Source organism: Numenius arquata, chromosome 4 (genome assembly GCF_964106895.1).
Source record: "Numenius arquata chromosome 4, bNumArq3.hap1.1, whole genome shotgun sequence".
Classification (NCBI taxonomy): domain Eukaryota; kingdom Metazoa; phylum Chordata; class Aves; order Charadriiformes; family Scolopacidae; genus Numenius; species Numenius arquata.
The window spans coordinates 25,385,958-25,406,187 of NC_133579.1; the positions used below are offsets into that span (position 1 = coordinate 25,385,958).

Consider the following 20,230-nt stretch of genomic DNA (forward strand, 5'->3'; position numbering starts at 1 on the left):
TAGAAAGATCTCTTTACAGGTTACTCTTAATAGCAAGATAATTAAAGTTGTGGAGAACGACACAGGTGTGATCATTCCCCAGAATAAAAAAACACCTCTGTTCCTGCAACATGCCGTGCAGTGTCACATACTGCTGGATCATAGTTCTGACTATGATGTTTGGAGTTGGGCTGCAGTGAGCAAAGAGCAGAGTCTCCACTTGCTTTAAGGGAAAGACCTTCCTTCAGGCTCCAGACACCCAAAAATCTTGCACTCATTTCTGATCTTTTAAGCGTATGAGCAGTCTCATTGAATTCCAAAGTCTTGTTGCATTCAATAGGATTACTTTTATCCTTAAAACTATGCTCATGAGTCTCGGTAGAATCAAAGCTTTTCTTGCACTGAATTTCTTAGTCCCTCTGTATATGTGAAATATTCAATCATTCTGACAAAAGAAAAAAGAAATAGTGCAGGAAAGTACAAAGCTACTCCGTAGTTGGAATATCTTGCTGGTTGTTTGTCTTTATTTTATCTACATTTTTTCTGAAGTCATTAAAGTTCCCGCTTACCTGTAGCTGCTATGAGAAAATGACTCACCTTGAAAACAGTGTCAGTTTTGAAGAATAGGTCAGCAATTTTTCAGTGCACTTTTAGTATTGCTTCAAATTAGTTCTGGTCATCATTTCTTTCCTACTGGCATGGGCTGTCAGTCTACATAATGTCCGTGACTTGTCTGGAGGGGCAGAGATGGCCGGGGACACCCACAAAGTGTCATGGTGGAGCCCGTCGTATGGTTTCTCAGTGCTGAGATGGGAAGAAACACAAGCAAAAGGCATAAAAACCAGTTGGAAACATCCCCGTTTCCTCGGTTCTGTGATTTGGCTTTTGTCGGTGTTTTGGCACCGAATCTGCTCAGAAGTGCGTTGCGGTGCTCGAGCTGAATTTAGGTCAGAGCAGCCCCAGATCCAACACGTAAGCAGTAAATGAAGACGTACGTCCTAAGTACATGCAGTTGTTTATTACTTATGCTTCTTGATTTGTTTTCCATTTGTTGTCAGATTTTCAAGGGTTTGTGTAGCAATACGTAATAAAATACTGAAATTTTAAAGCCAGAGTCAGAAACGGTTCCTTTAAGCGTGAATATAACTTTGTGCTTTTTGAATATGGGTAGCACTGAGACCTTCTCAAAAGAGCATCTTTTAAGATGGGGAAAGTGTCAGCACCTGCCAAATTAAGGAACAGCTTTTGCTTTCAAAATCATATCATCAGTTATGTTGTAAAGGCGTACTTTTCAGATTTACTTAAAATTTTCATCAGTGCACCTCTCCACAAAGCAAATTAATTTTTTTCCAAAGGAGGTGTGAACTTTGGGTGAAGTCTAACGTGTGATACCGTGTTGCAAGACAGACATATGTTGAGGGCAAGAGATCAGTATTTACAGTGCTGGTGTAAGGACTGGATTATTTGTAATCTAATTAAGAAGGTTACTAACAATTTGAAGGGATTATAAGATTAACAATTATCTGTGTGTTTATTTGATTAAAATAAATGCCCACAGATTTGGCTGCCATACCTGCGCTCTGGTATTTGGGATCAGAAATCCCATTTAATTGGAAGTAGAAAACCAAACAACAACAAAACTGGTTTGATTCCATTTCTGTGATGACTTTAATAAAAATGTCTAGTCCCTAATTAATCTTTGCTCTATTTGCAGTAAACTACAATGTATCTTATTATTCAGAGCCATTTGGAGAAAGGTTTTTTAGGATTTTTTGTAGGGGAGGGAAGAGTGCTTTTCAAAATAGTATACCACTATTATAAAAATTCATTTTTGAGGTAGAGGTAGTAATTCCATAGGGTACTCCTTTGCACAAGGCTGGGTTTTGCCTATAACTTTGCAGTTTAGGTCTGGTATCGCTTAGTGAAGTTTCATATTGATACTTTGAAAAATGTCCAACTCTGTGTGACTGGGAGTTTCATCTCATTGTGGAGCCAAGTTCCTAGAGGCTGAAGGTCCTCATTCTTCTTCACACCCTACTTTAGATCCTCCTGGCACTAGCTCCTGAGGGCACTCACTCTCCTAAGCAATAGTACGAAGAACTTCTATATTAGAATTTGGTTTAATGTGGACTTTCCAGGGGAAAAACAGTCAGATCCTTAGAGGCCATGAAAAAAGTGGTTCTCGCCCTCAGGACGGGTGCCAGGCACCCTCCTTCTCAGAGCATTTCCCAGCATCTGACCCACAATATCACAGACACACACAGTTTGATGGGAAAAAAATAATCTGGTAAGGAATTTGTTGTTCTAGGAGCCCTCAGGTTTGAAGTGGGAAAGAAAAAGCAAAAGGATACAAATGCATCTACTTTTCTCCCTGAAAATACAAAATTTGTACCTGCCCTCACAGCCCAACCGCAGATTGACCTCCCAATATATCGCCAGCTATATGTCATTACATAAACCCGTGAGTGATGGTTCGATACATAGAGAACACGATTCCTGGTTTTCATTTTCACAGGTTACATGCAAGTTGGGAATGGTATTTTTAATTTTCTCTTTAAAAGAAAAAAAGAGAGAAAAGACAACATTTTGAGATCTGAACTGACAAGTGGCTTGGGGTTTCTGATATCTATGCCTTATTTGTATATTCCTTTTCAGCCTTCTCTGGCTGTTATTGCATAAATCTTCAATGTTTTTTCCACTAACTGTATTGGTGGAGAAGACAAATTGGGAAGTTCAGCTTCCTTCTCAGTGCATGTTTTTTAGCGCTTTAGAAGTTGTCCAGCATTTCAAATTGGCCTCAGTGGAATTTTTTTATAATTAGGCTTTTATCAAGCTTCTGCCCTTACTTGCAGACGTGTATGTGGTACGAAGCAACAGCTCCTACGAAGTGGCAGGGTGACTTTTCAGCTGTAAAGACGGAAGTTGTTCTCACAGCAGCACCATGATACCCTAAGGGGTGGTGACGTTGGTGGCGATCCTGCAAGGAGCTGCAACTGCCAGGCTTCCAGGTGCCTTCACGCAGGTCCTCGGGCTGGCTCGGGCGCTGCTGCTATGTTGCAGCACCGGCACAGCGTTCCTGGTGCTGCTCAGCCCCCACCTTCCCCAGCTCTCCTGCCTTGGGCCATAGATGGTGTGCTGGAACTGGCAGGGAGCCTCTCAGCACTGAGCCCACACAGGGAGCAACGAGGATTGCCTGCAGTGCCAAATTCTCTGTTACCCACAAACCAAGACCCTTTTGCTCCAGCTTTTCTTAAACCAGACCCCCAAAACGGCAACCGCCTGTTGGGTACAGGGTAGAGAGATTAAAACCACAAGCGTAATGTAATCTTCAAAGTAACTTGAAGCAGGACGTAATCAGGTTGTTGCATAATTATTTTCCTCATTCCTCAAACCCAACTCATTGTATTGTTGTTTTAATAGTACAAATGCACTGTACACTGAAAAAAATTGAGGAAAGTTGACAGGAATGGGAAGAAAGGTCCAGACAGTGCAGAGTTAGGAATGCTTTTCACAAAATGCCGTATTAATAAGTAAATGTTAGTGTTAACATGACTTACTGTCAAATGTACAGGTAGCAGGTCAAATTGTAGGGCTAGTTTCGAACACTAATTTTGTAACCCTTGTTTTGTTTAAGTAGCTTGTAGCTATTAAATGGATTTAGGCCAATTATTAGTAAGTTGGACATGGACACTGTATCCTTCTTCCTTCCATTTTGTAGTAACAGTACATCTCCTCACCTCAGCTCCATGCCTTCCTCCAGCTACCCGAGGTAATCACTCAGCGGAGCCGTAGGTGTTATGACCAATTGCTTGAATACATTCAGTGGTTAAATATATCCTGTTCTAAAATGGGCAGGATAATGGTGATTTAATGAAAACATTTCAGCAGCATCAATTGTAAAGATACAGGAATTTTCTTATGAGTCTAATGGTTATGTCTAGCATTTTCATCTGCACTGCTAGACCTCTGCTTGATATTGTTCTTATTTTCACCTGCTAATTTCTAAGGCAGCTGGTCATATACAGATATTTATCTGGTATTGTTTTTGGTGTACAGCTCCAAAGTGTATTGCGCATGGGAATAAGAAGGACAACCCATCTGCTCTACTTTACAAGTAGGGAAGCCCTAATAAATTCCGCTGCATGGCATAAACAAGTTTGGGAAGAGCAGGCTTTATGTCCTTCACATCGAAGGTGAAAGGTTACCATGTTTCTTCACTCTGCTAAAGGGAAGGCAACAGATACACCTCTGAACGATGGGTGATGTGGTTCTGTTGGGTGTTTGGGAGTAAAATGCTCTGGAACCGCTGGAAGGATGTCAGTCTTCATCATCCTTTTGTCATTTAACTCCTGAGCCATTAATTTTTGCCCTGTTGTGTAAGGTTTCTTGTCTTGAGCATTGACTAGGTAGTATCCTATTCCAGTAACTCTGAGAATATGCTAGAGAACCACACAGCAGCCCTGCACATCAAAGGGCTGCTCATAGAGTTTGTGTCCAGCGTGTCCTTCACACAAGGTAAAGGTATGAGAGTGCAACGTTACAGCTGGGGCAAAGACTAAGGCATGCAGAAGAGAAATGATCTGCCATCACACCTCATAAACTGCAATAAGGAAGAAGAAATTTTACCAGGTGTGCTCTGCAAGGTCTGCATTTCTCTGTTCCCACTGTGTAGGAAGCTGGTCACCTTCCTGACTTTTCCATAGAGCAAATTTTTCAGTTTTCTTAGTCTGCACTGATGATGTACTTCACATCTTACATGCAACCCTAGAAAGCTGCTTTGCTGGTAGGACACGTGTTAGGAGCCCTCATATTCCTCAAATGGTAGATATCTATAGGAACTCCAGGTGCTGTCTGTGTCTTGGAGCCTCTAAGACATCCTCATGAGACCTCATCCTGTGATACAAATATTAAGCCCTGCAACTAGTGCCAGTCCTCCTGTTTAACCCTAGCACTCACCAGGATTCCAGCCATGTCAATTCTCTGGATCATGTCAACAGCTGACAAACATGTGGTAGTGAAAGCAAACAGATACACTCTCATATTGCTCAGGATTTTAAGACACTGTTCCTTTCATTTACATGTCACAAAAAATGCATAGATCTGAAAACAGTAATAAACATGCATGTGTGCTTTTCCTGGCTTGGAGCGTTCACCACCCTGAAGAGTTCACTTTTCTTCATCTGGGTTTTCTGGGGGCTACTATTACCCTCTTTTTTGAATCATCTGGTTTGACTTTTAGATGTGAAATCTCTTGGCAGGAAGTTCTCTTGCACTGAGCTTGGACTGGTGCCACAGGTAAACACAAACTTCTCATGACTTCCTTTTAAGTCTGTGTTTTGTTACCTTTGCTTCTCCTCTTTGGGGATTTTCTGCTTTCTCTTTTATCAGCCTCCTGTAGAAAACTCCAGTCAAACTGGTTTTTCCTTTCTGGCAATCACCATAGCAGACTTACTATTCCAAACTACTTCCCACCGGAGCAAGTGATCTTTAATTTCCAACAACTAGTGCCGTTTCTAACCTGAATTTGGCATTCTTAAGGGCTCACACCACTTAGTGGATTTTGTGAACACTAAGAAGATATCCACAGTGCAACAATTTTTGAAAACAAAACCATCAACCAGAATGTGTAAGTTGCACTGGAATAATTTTTCCATATCACAGCAAAGTAAACTTGAAAATAACAGGGGAAGTTGTGTTTGCAACATTCAATGAAAACACATTTTGTTAATTTCTGACATCCCCTGGTAACCTCGTGGTATAGACTAGTGCTTGTAAACCTGATGCGTTTGACAGCTCCAAATATTCTCAAGGCTTTTGCCTGTAATTTGGCTTTTCTGAGCATAAAAATCCAAGTTCTTTTTGAAGAATTCACCTGCAGAGGTGGAGGTGGAATCTCTGCACTTTAGTTAGTGGGACATAAAATCAAGGTTTTGATCTATCATTCTGTCTAAAAGCATATTCTCCAGGTTCTGAGGGGATGGTTGGTTGCATTCTGCCCGTGTAACTCATCTGATGTTTCAGGTATTCTCTGCTTCCCTTCCAGCACCAGCCTGTGTAGTTACTGGAAGATGTTAAACAGTTGTTTCATTTAGACAGTGGATGAAGAGATCCTAGTCTGTCATACATCAGCTCACAAAGCAGTCAGCATCCAGATCTCTTTGGATAATGCAATATGAGCTTTCTGTTTTCAGGTTATTATCTCTTGGTGCTCTGTTCAAAGTGGCACTTAATAATTGCAGAATGTGCTCTGCATAGCCTTTACATTGCAGAACTCATATCTGTGTCTATATAAGCGCTCCACCAGTGTATCAATATGCATATAATTAGTATCGGCCTAGGACTGTGTTCTCATGAGGAAGAAGAAAGTTCACTGAAGTCAGATGCAAGCTGATGTGAATGTGGTCAGAAGGAGGTTCTGCATATGCTGGTCTAAGCCTCACATTTTATCAGTGCTTCATTCTTAGTCTGTGTTTTGCAACAGCTCGGCCGCTTGCACCCCCGGGAGTAAAACATCTGATCACATGCGACAGAAGAATATTGTCCCTTTTAAAATAAATAAATAAATAAGCTTTCCTCTTCTTTCTCTCTTTGCCAGTCTTCTTCCCTCTTCTCTGAGATCCTACATAGCAGAAGTTGCAGATGATGAGTCTCATTTCTGCTGGAGCCTGTTAACCTTTCTGTGTGAATGACAGTTTTCCAGATATAAGTCTTAGTCAGTGTTTATGTTAAGAAGAGGGTTAATGATGATCCCCATAGGCCTCTCGCTCGGAAAGCAAAAACATCTGCTAAGCCAAAAAGTGGCTAGTTTGCTAAATTTAGAAGGAAGAAATGCATTTCCCAAAATTCACACTGCTTCTTAACAAATTTAAGGAAACAGTGGGGGCAAGCGGTTATGGAAGTCATACTGTTTATTCATTTTTCAGTTTAGTTCATGTATTAGTTAAAAAATATAGAAATGAGATTGTTGCTATTAAGCAGAAGAGGGGTACTACTCATATATTTGAACCGTTTAATGCAGTCGAACTTTCTGTGCATTTGTAATACCTGGACACGTGCCAAAGCCTGTGAATCTTAGAGATGTTCTGCAGTATATACTGAGAAAAGACAACGTGGTGGTGGAGAAAGTGAGGTTAAAATGGAAGTCTGCTAGGAAACTCTCTTCACCGAGCCCATAGACTAGGAAAACTCTTCTACAGATTTTGTACTTTCGTTATCCTTACCAAACATGTTTCTGATAGGTGCCAGCTCTCCGGCTCATTACAGGGAAGGGTAACAAGGTGAATGGTGATGAGCTCTTGGTGGTGTCCATCGTCATCCATCTTTGCTTTTAATGTCTCGGCCAAAGTCATCGTCTGTAAATGGGGGTTTAAGCTAGAGTTTTCCCGCTTTGTGGGATTACTGGGGAGCATACTCTGCTGGTACCAATAAAGGGTCTCGTGATGGCTTCGCTCTTGATGACTTCATGGTGGCTGGGGCAACAAAACAAGATGGATTCTATGCTTCCGTGTTGAGGTGCTCATGCCACCAGCGGGTGGTACGGACACTGGGACAACAAAGGGCCATCGCTTGTGTCTCTGGGAGAGATCGCCATCGGTGGCCTGAGACCCTTTCCAGTCTTGTTGCCCCTCTCCCTATGAAGCAAGCTCAGAGCAGCTGGTGTTGCCATGGAGGAACGCAGGGCTTTGCCAAAAGTTGTACAGCCCGGGATGCATCCTCCGTGGTCCCCAGCAGGCTGGTGGGTGACCTGCCCCCAGCTGCCGCCTCACCCTGAGCATCAGGCTGCCCATACGCTTTAAAGCACAAATCCTTGAACTTTACCGGCCTGTTAATGAGCCTGGCGGGTTTCAGCCATGGCTGTACTTTGCTCTCCCTCCTGGCCGCCCCTTTACCCTTTTCCTCTCCAGACTGCCACAGGTTCCCGGCTGGCGAGCCGCGAGTTGCGGATGGTTGAAGGTGCGTTTCTGTGGATAAGTCTTTAAAATTTAAATACAGCTGTTTCTATGGATAATTTTTTTTTTTTGGTAGTCTCCCTGCAGCCCCTTTGCCAGCCCGGGGTGAGCGGGCGTGTGGCCCCCCCGGGAGGCTGGCAGGCCCTGGGAAAGCAAGGGTTTGACAAGTTGGGAAAAAAAAAAAAAAAAAATACAATCCCAGAAAAAAAAAGACTAGCAAGGTAAGTGCCGGAGATCTTTCTTAAGTTCGGGTTTCACCTGTTATTTTCGCGAAATCCGACGGGGGGATCGGGCCGGGGAAGATGCCGGGGCGGGGCGGGGCGCTCGGGCCCGGCCGGGCCGAGGCTGCCCCCTGCCGGCCGCGCGCCCGCACCGGGGGGCAGCGGCTGTCCCCGTGTCCTCCCCCCCCACACCCCCCCTCGCGCTGACACCTCGACGTGTCGCAGCCGGGCGAGCGGCTGGAGGGACGTTTGGAGGGGGTTCATGTTGAAATTGGTGATTTTTGAACCGCCGGGAGCAAAAGGGAATTCCTGGGGAACCGGCGCTCTTGGGAGATGCCAAAAACGCTCGGCAGTGACTTGATATCAGTGCGTAGGTTCCTAACCCGTCACAGATAAATAAGTAATTTCACCTATTTGCACTGGGTGTTCTCTCCCGTAACAGCAATTGGTGGGTTCAAAGCTGGAGAAGAGAAGGGCGCAGGTGAGCTAGGCCCATCCAAAAACTGGTTTCGATCCCTCCCAGCCTGCTGCCTTGTCCTGCCATCCCTGCTGCACTTGATCCCAGTGGGAAGCGGCTGCAGAGCGGCTTGGAGGGAGAGAGGGGGGAAACTCCACTACCACACTGAAGCTGTATTTAAAATATAGTGACTTCCAATGTCTGAAGGAGGCCTACGGGAAAGCGGGAGAGGGACTTCTTACAAGGGCATGTAGTGACAGGACAAGGGTTAATGGCTTCACACTGGAAGAGGGGAGATTTAGATTAGATATCAGGAAGAAATTTTTCACTCCAAGGGTGGTGAGACACTGGAACAGGTTGCCCAGGGAAGCTGTGGATGCCCCATCCCTGGAAGTGTTTAAGGCCAGGCTGGATGGGGCTTTGAGCAACCTGCTCTAGTGGGAGGTGTCCCTGCCCATGGCAGGGGGGCTGGAACTCAATGATCTTTAGGGTCCCTTCCAACTCTAATCACTCTATGATTCTATAATTTCAGTTTGACAGGAAAATCCTTAGCCGTTAAATTTTACCAACGTCTTCTGAGGGATTTCTGATGATATTCCAGCAAATGACTTGGGAAAATTAATCCATTAGGGGTTAGAGTATTATGGGGGGGCTGTTTTCGTTATGACTTTCTCAGTTACCAGGAAATATATCAGAATAGCGTGAGGTTGCTTGAAGCCCAACTGTGGAGCCTAAGGTATTCTCGAAACCAGAAATCCATAGTTTCCTATTTCAAATATTGCAAGAAGAATTAACAGGATTGTCATCCCTTAACTGATAAAATACATATATATATGTATATGTATACATATATATATGTGTGGTTTTTATGGATATAAATATATACATATATATGTATATATGGAAAGAAGGGGAAAAAAAATAGGTCAAATCTTGATGTTGTCCCTAATAACTGCAACAGGGGGGAAAAAAAAAAAAAAGGTATTTTTTCCATTTCAGCTCCCTAGAGACCTGGGGTAGGTGTTCTTATTGAGAAATGTCTGCCTCATCTGTGACTTATTGCAGTCCAAAGAGGGTGGAATTCAAAGTCCTGGTCCTGGATGGTTTCATATAGTAGATTGTGGTGCTTCTGAAGGTTTTTGAGCCTGGCTGAGTAGTTTGCAAAACTCTTAATGGCCCATCAGAAATGTCGAGGTTTGCTGACCCCAACAACTTATTTGAGGATAAATTTGAAGCTCTGAGAACTTGGAGCTACAGCCTTAAAGATTTGCCACTTTACCTTTTCCTTTTAAAGAGACAAGCATTTTGACGTGGGTTTGATTTCTTGTTTTCCACAGCAACTTTTTGATACAAGGCCTTTGAAATGTTGTGGTGACAGCATGAAAAATGGTTGAAGTAGATGAAGATTAATTAAAATGTGTAGTTAGTTGTATTGATCTGTCGTTTAGCACTTCGTTTTTCCAATTTTTTGGATGTCAAAATACACTTACAAATATAGCATGGGGTTTGTGTCTATCGTATTATTCTCAAGACATGATTTTCCTTTTAATTGTGATTTTGTTTGTGGGGTCAGAATATCTATTCAGAGCCACATAGTGATTTACCCAGTGAGAAAAGGATTTTCATGTACGATTACCTCTTCTTTATTTGTGCATTTCTGAATCCTTTTTTCAGAAATTCTTATATAGCTGCTACTGCTGCTCAAATTGCCATGGTTTTTAAAGAGAATAATGCTTATTGATAGTTCCCACATGCACTGGCAGGCACATCTAAAACCTGTACTTTTGTGTTCACAGCTTGCATAATATAAAATTTAGAGATTGCTTGTCAAACTAAGTGTCAGCTGAGTTTCCTAGGAAACTCACTGAAGATATTTATAAAACTACAGATCAGCTTAATAATAGATATAATAATGTCAGTAGCTCGTGATTGGTTTTTTTTAACTTTATCAGTCCATTTTTCTTCGCTTTAATTTGTTGGCAAACCAAACCACTGCATTTCCAAACAGAGCAGTGAAGACCTTCCTTCCAATATCTTGCCTAATTTATTTAAAAAAAAAAAGTAGTTTGTGCTGTTTCATGTAAGGAAAACACCCTACTGTAAAATTAAGAAGAACCTAAATGTCATATTCGTTATCAGATTGAATCATTCATAAATAAATCCAGAATTGTGAAATAAAAATATTAAATATTATATCATATGTTACAGTTTTATTCACAGTTGAGTTGAATACATGAGTTTAAAGTTCATTGCACATGCATGAAAAGCAGTCACTGCAGAATTGACATAACTCCTGAGTATGGGTTTCTATAGAAGCTGCATAAATAGAAGACCTGTCAGTATTGTAAAAAGGCATAATTCTGTGAAAATAATTTTATCCCTGAGCTGAAAAAAACAGGATCTAAAAAGAGAATAAATGATACTGGTGTCCATTTCTATTCATTTTTCTGCTATTGTGTTTTCCTCACACTGTTTCTTTGAGTGGAGATATGAGCGTTGCCACAGTTGGGAGGTATCTTCATACTTTAAGCACTTTAAATTGAAATTTTAGTAATGTAAATTTAAAATTTGCTGGTGTGTGTATATATGTGTATGAATAAAAGAATGTATATTATGCCAGAACATAATTATTAAAGGCATTTAGCTTTAGTAGAAATTAACATTCTTTAGAAAGCAATTTAGAAAAGTGATTCCAGTTTTCCCATTTTAATACAGTAATGAGAATGAAGTTAGTGTATTTAGTAATGAGGCAGTACTGACTCCTTATCTCATCTGGAATCCATTACTTGTACCTACTATGTACATTTGCCTGTCAGAGCTATCTTTTTATACTGTGCTAATTAGCCAAGTAAGGAACTTACATGAAGGATGGATACTCAAGAACTGATTTTCTTTCAAAAGAGTATAGCTTTTGGTGTTTCAGTGTCTATAAATCTCAGTGCAAATTTAATGTAGTTGCAAAAGAAATATTAGGAAGCCTGTCCATCACACACTGCAAAGGTTAAGTTTCTGTAAAGCTACAAAATTTAGCCAAATCCTAATAGTAGTTGCATGTTGATGTATTGGATGCTAGTGATACTATTGCAGCTCAATACAGTGGAATGGCAGGTAAAACCTTATAAATCATGGCATTTGTTTTAATATAGGTTGCATGTGGCCAGCAACCTTACAAGTATGAAACATTATGGCTGCTATGTCAAGTGATATTTTTTCAGTGTGTGATACTTGTCAGAGCTCACTCTTGTAACTGTGGTATTGCAGTTTAGGGTATTTGAAAACAATCCTTTTAATGGGAGGAGGGTGACGATTTCTAAATGGAAGACAACTTGGGCTGATACTAAGACGTCTGATTAGGAGACTCACTCATTCCCCAACCCTGCCATGGATTATCTGTAGTGTAACTCTGCATCTCTCCTCAGTTCTTTACCTTAATTTACCAGTTTGGAAAATGCAAATGCTAACAGCCAATAACCTCCCTGAAGTGCTTGCTGTATATATAGGTGAGAGAGATGTGAATTGGTACTAATTACCATGTTTAATCATTTTGGATGAATTCTGCCAACATGACCTTGATATTGGGGGGTCAAGATACAGCGTCTCTGATTTATACATCAACTCCAGAAGGAATGCTTCTGCAAGAAAAGCACCAATTCACGCTGTCTGGTGAGGTTTGTGATGGAGTCATGTTTGTGCACAAATGCTTGCTTCTGCCCACAGTCTAAACCAGAGCCCTTTTCTGACTCAGCCGTAGTTGAGGAGCATTTTCTCCCCTGACTTCTGTTGAGTTTATCGATCCTGACCTGTGCAAGCAATTGCGCTGCCCACAGCAGCAGTTTGCTAGCTCTCCCTCAGGTTCCTGCCCGTTTTCTCCAAGCTTGTTTAACAAACTTGCCACCATACTGCACTCAGAGACCTGGATTTATCCCTCTTTACCCTTTATTCCTCTTTTACCTTGATGAAAAGTGGCTGTCACACAGCCTGTCAGATCAATCTGTAAAGAAACTGGGCAGAAAACTTTGAAGCAGACTTGGAAGTACAGGAGTGTTGCCTGAACAGCCATGTTAAGGAAAATTACTCCTTGTTTAAGGAAGAAATTCAGCTCGGAGGCATTTTTGGTTCGGGAGTTTTGTGCCTTCTTTTTTTATCTCGTGTGCTGCAAGCATGAGATGAGAGTTGGGTTCACGATAGGTGCACCAGTTAAAAATACATTGCTCTGCTCCGGTGTCTGCATTAACTGTGGGGTTAACTGAAGTTAAACTTTGCTTGATAAATATTTCTAAGGTGATGGAAATCTTCTGACCAAAAGGTTCGGTCTGAACACAACTGCTTTCTTATGGTGACTGTAGCTGACTCTAAAGATGTACTTTTATATCTTTAGATAAGTTTATGGTGGCTTTTGGCAGGGGAGGAGGTTTCGTAAAAAATTTATTTTTCTTCAGAGTTTGTTCAGGATAGTTTTGTTATCAGGCACCCATTGTGTTGCGCTAAACAGTCATTTTTTAAACAATATGCTTAGCTGTGACACCTTGATCATCCAGAAAGAAAAGCTGGATATTCAAACTGTAGATACTGCATTTTGTTTCCCCTGTTATAACAATGGAGGTTCAAAAAGGAAAAATAGTATAAGTAAATATATACAGAGCATATTTTCTTTCCCTTTCAGTTTGTATCCGTGGGAAAAGGGTATGAGAATTACAAAGAGGCTTTTAGGGGTATATTTTTTCAACTGGTCAGTGTGTGTGTGACCCCTGTGTTAACAGTGAGTCACGTTGCAAGTCAAGAGTTCACTGGTTTTTCCTCTTTCCCACTGCAATTAAGTAGACTCCACATGCACACCCAAGTAAAATTGAGAAAAACTTGCCAGTTGATAAAGAAGTCTTGATAATATTGTAGTCAGCTGGTGGGCCAAGTGCAGGGTCCTGCACCTGGGACATGGCAATCCCAGGCACAAATACAGGTTGGGCAGAGAATGGCTGGAGAGCAGCCCTGAGGAGAAGGACTTGGGAGTGCTTGTGGATGAGAAGCTCAACATGAGCCGGCAGTGCGTGCTGGCAGCCCAGAAAGCCAATCACATGCTGGGCTACATCAAGAGAAGTGTGGCCAGCAGGTTGAGGGAGGTGATTCTACCCCTCCACTCTGCGCTCGTGAGACCCCACCTGGAATACTGTGTCCAGCTTTGGAGTCCTCAACACAGGAAGGACATGGACCTGTTGGAACAGGTCCAGCAGAGGGCCACGAAGATGATCAGAGGGATGGAGCACCTCTCCTGTGAACACAGGCTGAGAGAGCTGGGGTTGTTCAGCCTGGAGAAGAGAAGGCTCAGGGGAGACCTCATAGCAGCCTTCCAATATCTGAAGGGAGCCTACAGGAGAGCCGGAGAGGGACTCTTTGTCAGGAGATGTAGTGACAGGACAAGGGGTAATGGTTTTAAATTAGAAGAGGGGAGATTTAGATTAGATACCAGAAAGACATTCTTCACTGTGAGGGTAATGAGGCACTGGAACAGGTTGCCCAGGGAAGTTGTGGATGCCCCATCCCTGGAAGTGTTCAAGGCCAGGCTGGATGGGGCTTTGAGCAGCCTGCTCTAGTGGGAGGTGCCCCTGCCCATGGCAGGGAGGTTGGAACTTGATGATCTTTAAGGTTCCTTCCAACTCTAACCGTTCTATGATTCTGTGATTCTATGATATTCATTGCCAAATACCAGATAACAATGCAGAAATTCAAGAAAGTTTCTAAGTCATAGGGGCAGTCTGGGGACAATGAGCCAGCTGGGCTCACACGAACTCTAAGAAATGGGTGAAAGTGAGAGAGAAGAACCTGCCTGTTTTAGCTGTACATATAAAATCACATTTTTATGTCCTTAATACTGCCATTCTAACATGTTCTAGGAAAGGATTAAAGCTTGAAAAGATTTTATAAAGAATTGGAGAATGTGGCTTCCCCCTTTTTTTCTGATTCCCTTTTCTCTTGCCCTTCCCTGCAGTTGTAAGTTTTTGTTTCACCTTATGCATCTCGCTGCGTTTTGGCAACACAAAGACTCAGATTGGTTAACCTCCCCTTCGTGTCAGTTTTGGTTTCACTTCTTATGCTTTAGTTGCGGTGTTCCAGGGCAGCATGTCAATCCAAAGATATTTGTATATATTAACAAGTGTTTTCTGCCAACATTACTGAGACCATAATTAACATAACATGCTAAATTAGTATTATGCTAAATAAAGGCAACCAGTCACCCCATTTTCTTATTTAAACCCCAAAATCTTTTTTATGTCTGAACAACCATATAATGTTATGACACATGGTTAGTCTTAGTATTTTTTAGTGGACCTCACAAAATTATAACATTTAACTGCGCTTGCACCACTTGCGGGTACTGCATAATGGTAAGTGTAGAAGTGCTGTACTGAAACAAAGTCTGGGTAAAAAGCTGTTTGACTCAGAAAACGTAACTTCAATAAATGTAAGTAAATCATCAGACTCATACCTTTACCATTGGACTTGTGTTTTACTTTGCAGCAGGAGTCTAACCCAGAAAAGGCAGTGAAAAGTGTGATACTACACAGCATTTTACATATCTAAGCGCGTGTTTCTTTTTCTTCTAGCTTTTTAGAAAGAATTGACAGCGTCAGCATGGATGACTACACACCCACAGATCAGGTTAGTATAACTAATGGGGTAGGGTCTGAACCAAGGTGCCCATTCCTATGAATTCTTTATGTAATTTATTTTAGTCCCAACAGCAGCTGAAATAGGGCATAATGCATAATATCAAAATACAGTCTAGAAATTTAAGTAATGGATATTAAAGAAGAGGCTTTTTGGTGGTGCAAGCTTGTCTTTTACTGTTATTATATGTCGGTCATTGATTCCTGTAATACATCTGTTATTTCTTCTTGCTTTCGATTCTGGGTCCCGCAAACAAAGCCAAGGGAACAGGAAACATACATAAACATAAAAGCCTATGATTTCCCTCACCAACCTTTGCTACGCAGAAGCAGTGTTTTATTTCAGTGCTGGAGGTGATGGAAACCCAGAGGGAGGCTTCCTGGGTCCATCAGACTGGTCCTGCAGAAGTAGAAGCCTGCAGTGGGTCTAGTGTTCAAATTCAGGGGAGAGCACCAGCAGCAGCAGCAGACCTTGTGGACTTCTCTGCAGGCGTGCAGACACCTTCTTTCCAACCTGTGCCCATCTCCTGTGGGCAGGATAGTTTCTATTTAAGCCTGATTTGCAGGACAGTGCACTTTTTTTCGCAGATATCATGATAGAGTCATCTTGATAGAGTGCTCTAATGTCAGAATTATTCAGGAAAGTTAAGGCTGAAGTGGTGCAGCCTCCAAGTAAGAAAGGGCTTCACCATGGTTCACGGCTTCGACTGCCTTCCCCGAGCTCAGGCTGTGTGGTTTCCTTGGGCAGGATGTCTCTTCAGCAAACTTATTCTGAGGTATTTATTTTTCAGTGCCAGTATCCCACTGTCATCTAGTAGTCTCAGCCAAGATCATGGGCCACGTCATAAAGTGCAAATACAGGTGGCAGAAGAGAATCCCTGCACTGGATAATTTGGTCTAACTGTGCAAAGTGTATAATGGGTGGATGCCCTTAAAAAAATAAAATTGCCAAATCTCATTGTGCCATCAGGGACTGAAATTCAGAGAAACGAAGTCACTTGCCAAAGATCACACGAGGAAGTATGTGGAGCAGAGCTTGTTCCTTCAGAACTAGTTCAGGTCTATAACCATAAGCCTGTCCAATGGCTCTGACCATATCCTGAAAGAGAAGGCAGTAAAAAGTAGTATGCACTGTATTATAAAGTGAAACTTGTATAGTTGACCCAATATAGGATCAATTATTAACACCCTCAAGACATGTTCAGACCAAAGCAGTAGCACTGGGACTTACTCTGTCTAGACCTCATGGTCTGATTTGAGCATTGATACCACTCAGCTGGAGAGAGAAGTCAATGAAGCAAGGCCTCGTTTTTGTTTTCATTATTTATGTTGGTGTTGGCCTCTTTGTTCCTGGGAGGCCCTTCTCTACCTGGAGCAGTCATTCATCATCTAGAAGTTTTTCCTGATGTTTCCTTTGGGAAGAAATGCTCTGTCTCCAAAGATCAGAAAAGGCCTTTGGTATTCGCCAGGCAGAAAACTTTTGCCTTAAAGGAAGTATTCTCTTTTGCTTTTGGGTTTTCATCCTGTTATGCTGTATCAGTTGCCCTGCTGAATTAACTGATAAAAATCACTGCTTTCTTTTTTTCCCTTGCTTTCTTTAGTATTTTTTTTGCACCATCTCGAAATAATGACTGAGTCCAATAACAAATGTCAGCAAGTGACAGAAAATGACAGTAACGTATAAAACAACCAAAATAATTAAATAAGCGGCCTTCAGCTGGGTTCATGCGGCTGTCAAAGCGGCAGAAGTCTGCCAGCTACCAGAGTACTTGAAGCAGCAGACGGCAGGCTTGGACTCTGCACTGCCCACTGCCTCCTTCCCTCCCCGCCTTCGCAGCCACTGCGTGGCAAGGAGGGCTAAGCTAGACCCAGCCACCCTTCCCTTGCCCCAGGAAGGGAGTGCTCCCCGGGGCAGGCAGCCGTGCACAGAGGTGGCTGCTCGGGGAGGGTTCATCCCCATCAGGCAGCCGGCAGCTTTCTCCGGCCTCCGATTTTGTTGTGCACCCACTGCCCAAGCAGCAGTGCTGGGTAGTCAAGGTTAAAAACGCTGCTGGTGATGACGATGGCACACGGTGAGCTAGTTGCCTGAGGTATGCATCATAAATTGCTTTTGCCTGCTTCCTTTGAGAATCTAGGAAATTATTCTTTTTTTAATTATTAAAAGAATGTTATTTAAGTTGTAAAGTATTGCTAGTTTGAAAAATAAGAAAGAAATGCCAGATTTATGTACAACCTAAATTCTGTTCCTCTGTGCTCTGTAATAGAGCTTTAATTACTCAGTCGCAAGCTATTATTTCGATAGGATTCCTGTCTCATTCAGTGCAAAAGAGAGCAGAATTAAGGTTACCTGGGCAACTGTAAATCTGGACTTTCCTAACATTTGAATACTTGACTTTACAACATGAATAACATCTTTTTCTTAGTTTTTTGATCCACATCACATACAAAATTATATGACCATCAATAACAGGTTTCGGTGTGCACTAAGGACAGTCCCACTTTCTGAGTGTGCACAAGCCACATGCAGATACTATGTTTGTGTGTATCCGCTGTGTCAGTATGGACAAATCAGGTTTACCAACAAGTCTGACTGAACTTTATTTAAACAGAACATTTAAGACTTTCATGGAAAATAATATTCCATCCTTTAAAAAACAAAATGAGGTTAGAAATAAAACCTTGCTAATCAGCTTCTCTGTTCTCATTTCAGGACCTATTAAGATGCAGAGTATTGACATCAGGGATTTTTGAAACAAGATTTCAAGTAGATAAAGTAAATTTCCAGTAAGTCTATTAGTAATAATTTATTAATACCATGCTAATTTTTAACAACGTAGTTCAGATGTCTGTGCTCACGTATGCTTGGTATAGTAGATTTAAGGTGGGAGTTGGTTTCAGGTTTTTTTCATTTGGTTTTTTAGCTCTCTTTCCATAGGTCCTAGTAAAATTGCCTCATACTTTGCAAAAAGAGATTATATTAGTTATGTATATCAGTGATGCTCTATTGTGGGGTTGTCCGTGGCTGCTTTTACTAACAACTGGTTCATTGGTATAGCACTGTAAAATCATAAAATACTTTTGGGGATAAGATCTGGCAGAAATCAGTGCGAGTCCTGCCACGAGTCAGACTTTGTACCGTGGGATGAGGAGAGTTAAATGTCTCCCTCCTTCCAGAGGGCTGCAAGCTCTGTCTTTGTCAGAGTTTTACGCTATGTCTCTGTAACAAACGCCCGCTGTCAGGCTGCCTCTGCTCGCCGGTTCGTGCCCAGAAAGGGGGCAGCGTTGAAGGGGCAGAGCTGTCTCCATGTCCTCCTCCTTATGGAGACGCCCTCTTCCCACCACCCTTCAAAATATGCCCGAAAACTGTCCTTGTTTATATAATACAGTAGGTCCAGCCTGACACACTACATGAGCTTCTGTGGGCTGGAAAGGTCAACACTTGCCTTGGAAAATAGTATATTTCTCATTCTATGGGTTCAGTAGCCTTCTCCTGGGAGAGCAGGGCAGTGGGGCTGTGCAGCTGGCCGATGTGCAGCACAGCATCAGCAGATCTCTCCGCTTCGGGTGGTATTTTACTACCGCTGTCCTTGGGACTGTCAGATTTTTAAACTGAACCCTCGTGCTGCGTGCTTCATGTGACTTTCCTAGTGCACATAAATGATATAACATCCTATGGCTTTTTAACAGCATGTTTGATGTAGGTGGCCAGAGAGATGAGAGAAGAAAATGGATCCAATGCTTTAATGGTAAGTAAAAATATTCCATATGTTTATTTTGAACTTATTCTCTGGAATGTGAGCAGCTTAGTATTCATATTCACACATAGTGTGTCACTAATAAAGGAGAAAATATAGAAAATTTTTGGGGTTACTTTTGGCAGTCTGGGGAGTAATGGCAGTGTTTCCCCAAGGAGTACGTGCTGGGATAACAAAGATGTTTTTTCCTGTCTTTCTTCTGTGTGTTCTGCCCAGATGTCACAGCTATCATCTTCGTTGTGGCTTGCAGCAGCTACAACATGGTAATAAGGGAAGACAACAACACAAACAGACTACGGGAATCCCTGGACCTTTTCAAAAGTATCTGGAATAATAGGTAAAACATACCTCATTTTCCACCAACGCTCTCCCCAATTTAGCTACAGCTCAACCCCTTACAAAATAAGACTCTCCTTACTATATGCTCAGGCTGTTTATTCAGAAAATGCTCAGGCAGGGGGAGGTCATGGGGTACCCCCAGGGTGTCCACCCCTCCCTGGCGGGGGCCATAGTGCAGAGAGGGTGCAGAAGGCCTTTCACCACTGCTGCCAAAATGACACAGGGTGTGGGGACAGCTTGGAAAGGGCAAAGCTCCCCGTGCCGGCTGCTGGGAGGGAAGCAGGGGAGACCCCTTCCTGGCATCACTGTGCTGGCTTGGCCAAGGCTGAGAGCATCCTCCAGATGACGTTTCGTCTCCTCCTAGAACACGGCACCCAATGCCCTCATGGGCAGCCACTCTCATAAGACCCACGTCTGAGACCATGCAGTTTCTCTGCCTTGTGGGATGATATTTCAGATCTAATTTAATTGCAACTGCCGTTAAATTGCCATTCTGCCACAGTGCATGTAAATTCTCGATATGGAACCAAATGACAACCTGAGTGTGTTCCTAATAGAGAATAAGTAAAAATGATATACAAAATAAGGTAATGAAAAGTTTCCAGAACATGCCTATCAGGCTGCTCTGCACTAAGAGGTGATTGAAGGCAGAGTGAGAAAAAATGTTAAGTGCAAGTCCCAAAGGCACATCATCACGGTAATGGCTAGGTACTAATTGGAGGAGAGACTTTTTTTTTGATTCATCAGGTGTCATACAGGCCATCCCTAAAAGACAGGATGTCTGTATGGATGAACTGTTACTTAAGACAGAGCAGTCTGAGGGAACGAGATTTCCAGGCTTTTTCTCCTGCTTCAGCAGAACCAAAGA

General features: G+C 42.3%; 1 protein-coding gene across 2 annotated transcripts in view; it reads left to right on the forward strand.

Moving 5' to 3' along the window:
• The window catches only part of GNAL (G protein subunit alpha L), a 201,935-nt gene that overhangs the window by 172,332 nt on the left and 9,373 nt on the right, over positions 1-20,230 (forward strand). For both annotated transcript variants that reach the window (XM_074146129.1, XM_074146130.1), the window contains exons 6-9: positions 15,206-15,260; positions 17,979-18,052; positions 18,956-19,014; positions 19,240-19,360. In XM_074146129.1, the coding sequence (XP_074002230.1) occupies positions 15,206-15,260; positions 17,979-18,052; positions 18,956-19,014; positions 19,240-19,360 (309 nt within the window). The remainder of the gene's footprint in view (positions 1-15,205; positions 15,261-17,978; positions 18,053-18,955; positions 19,015-19,239; positions 19,361-20,230) is intronic.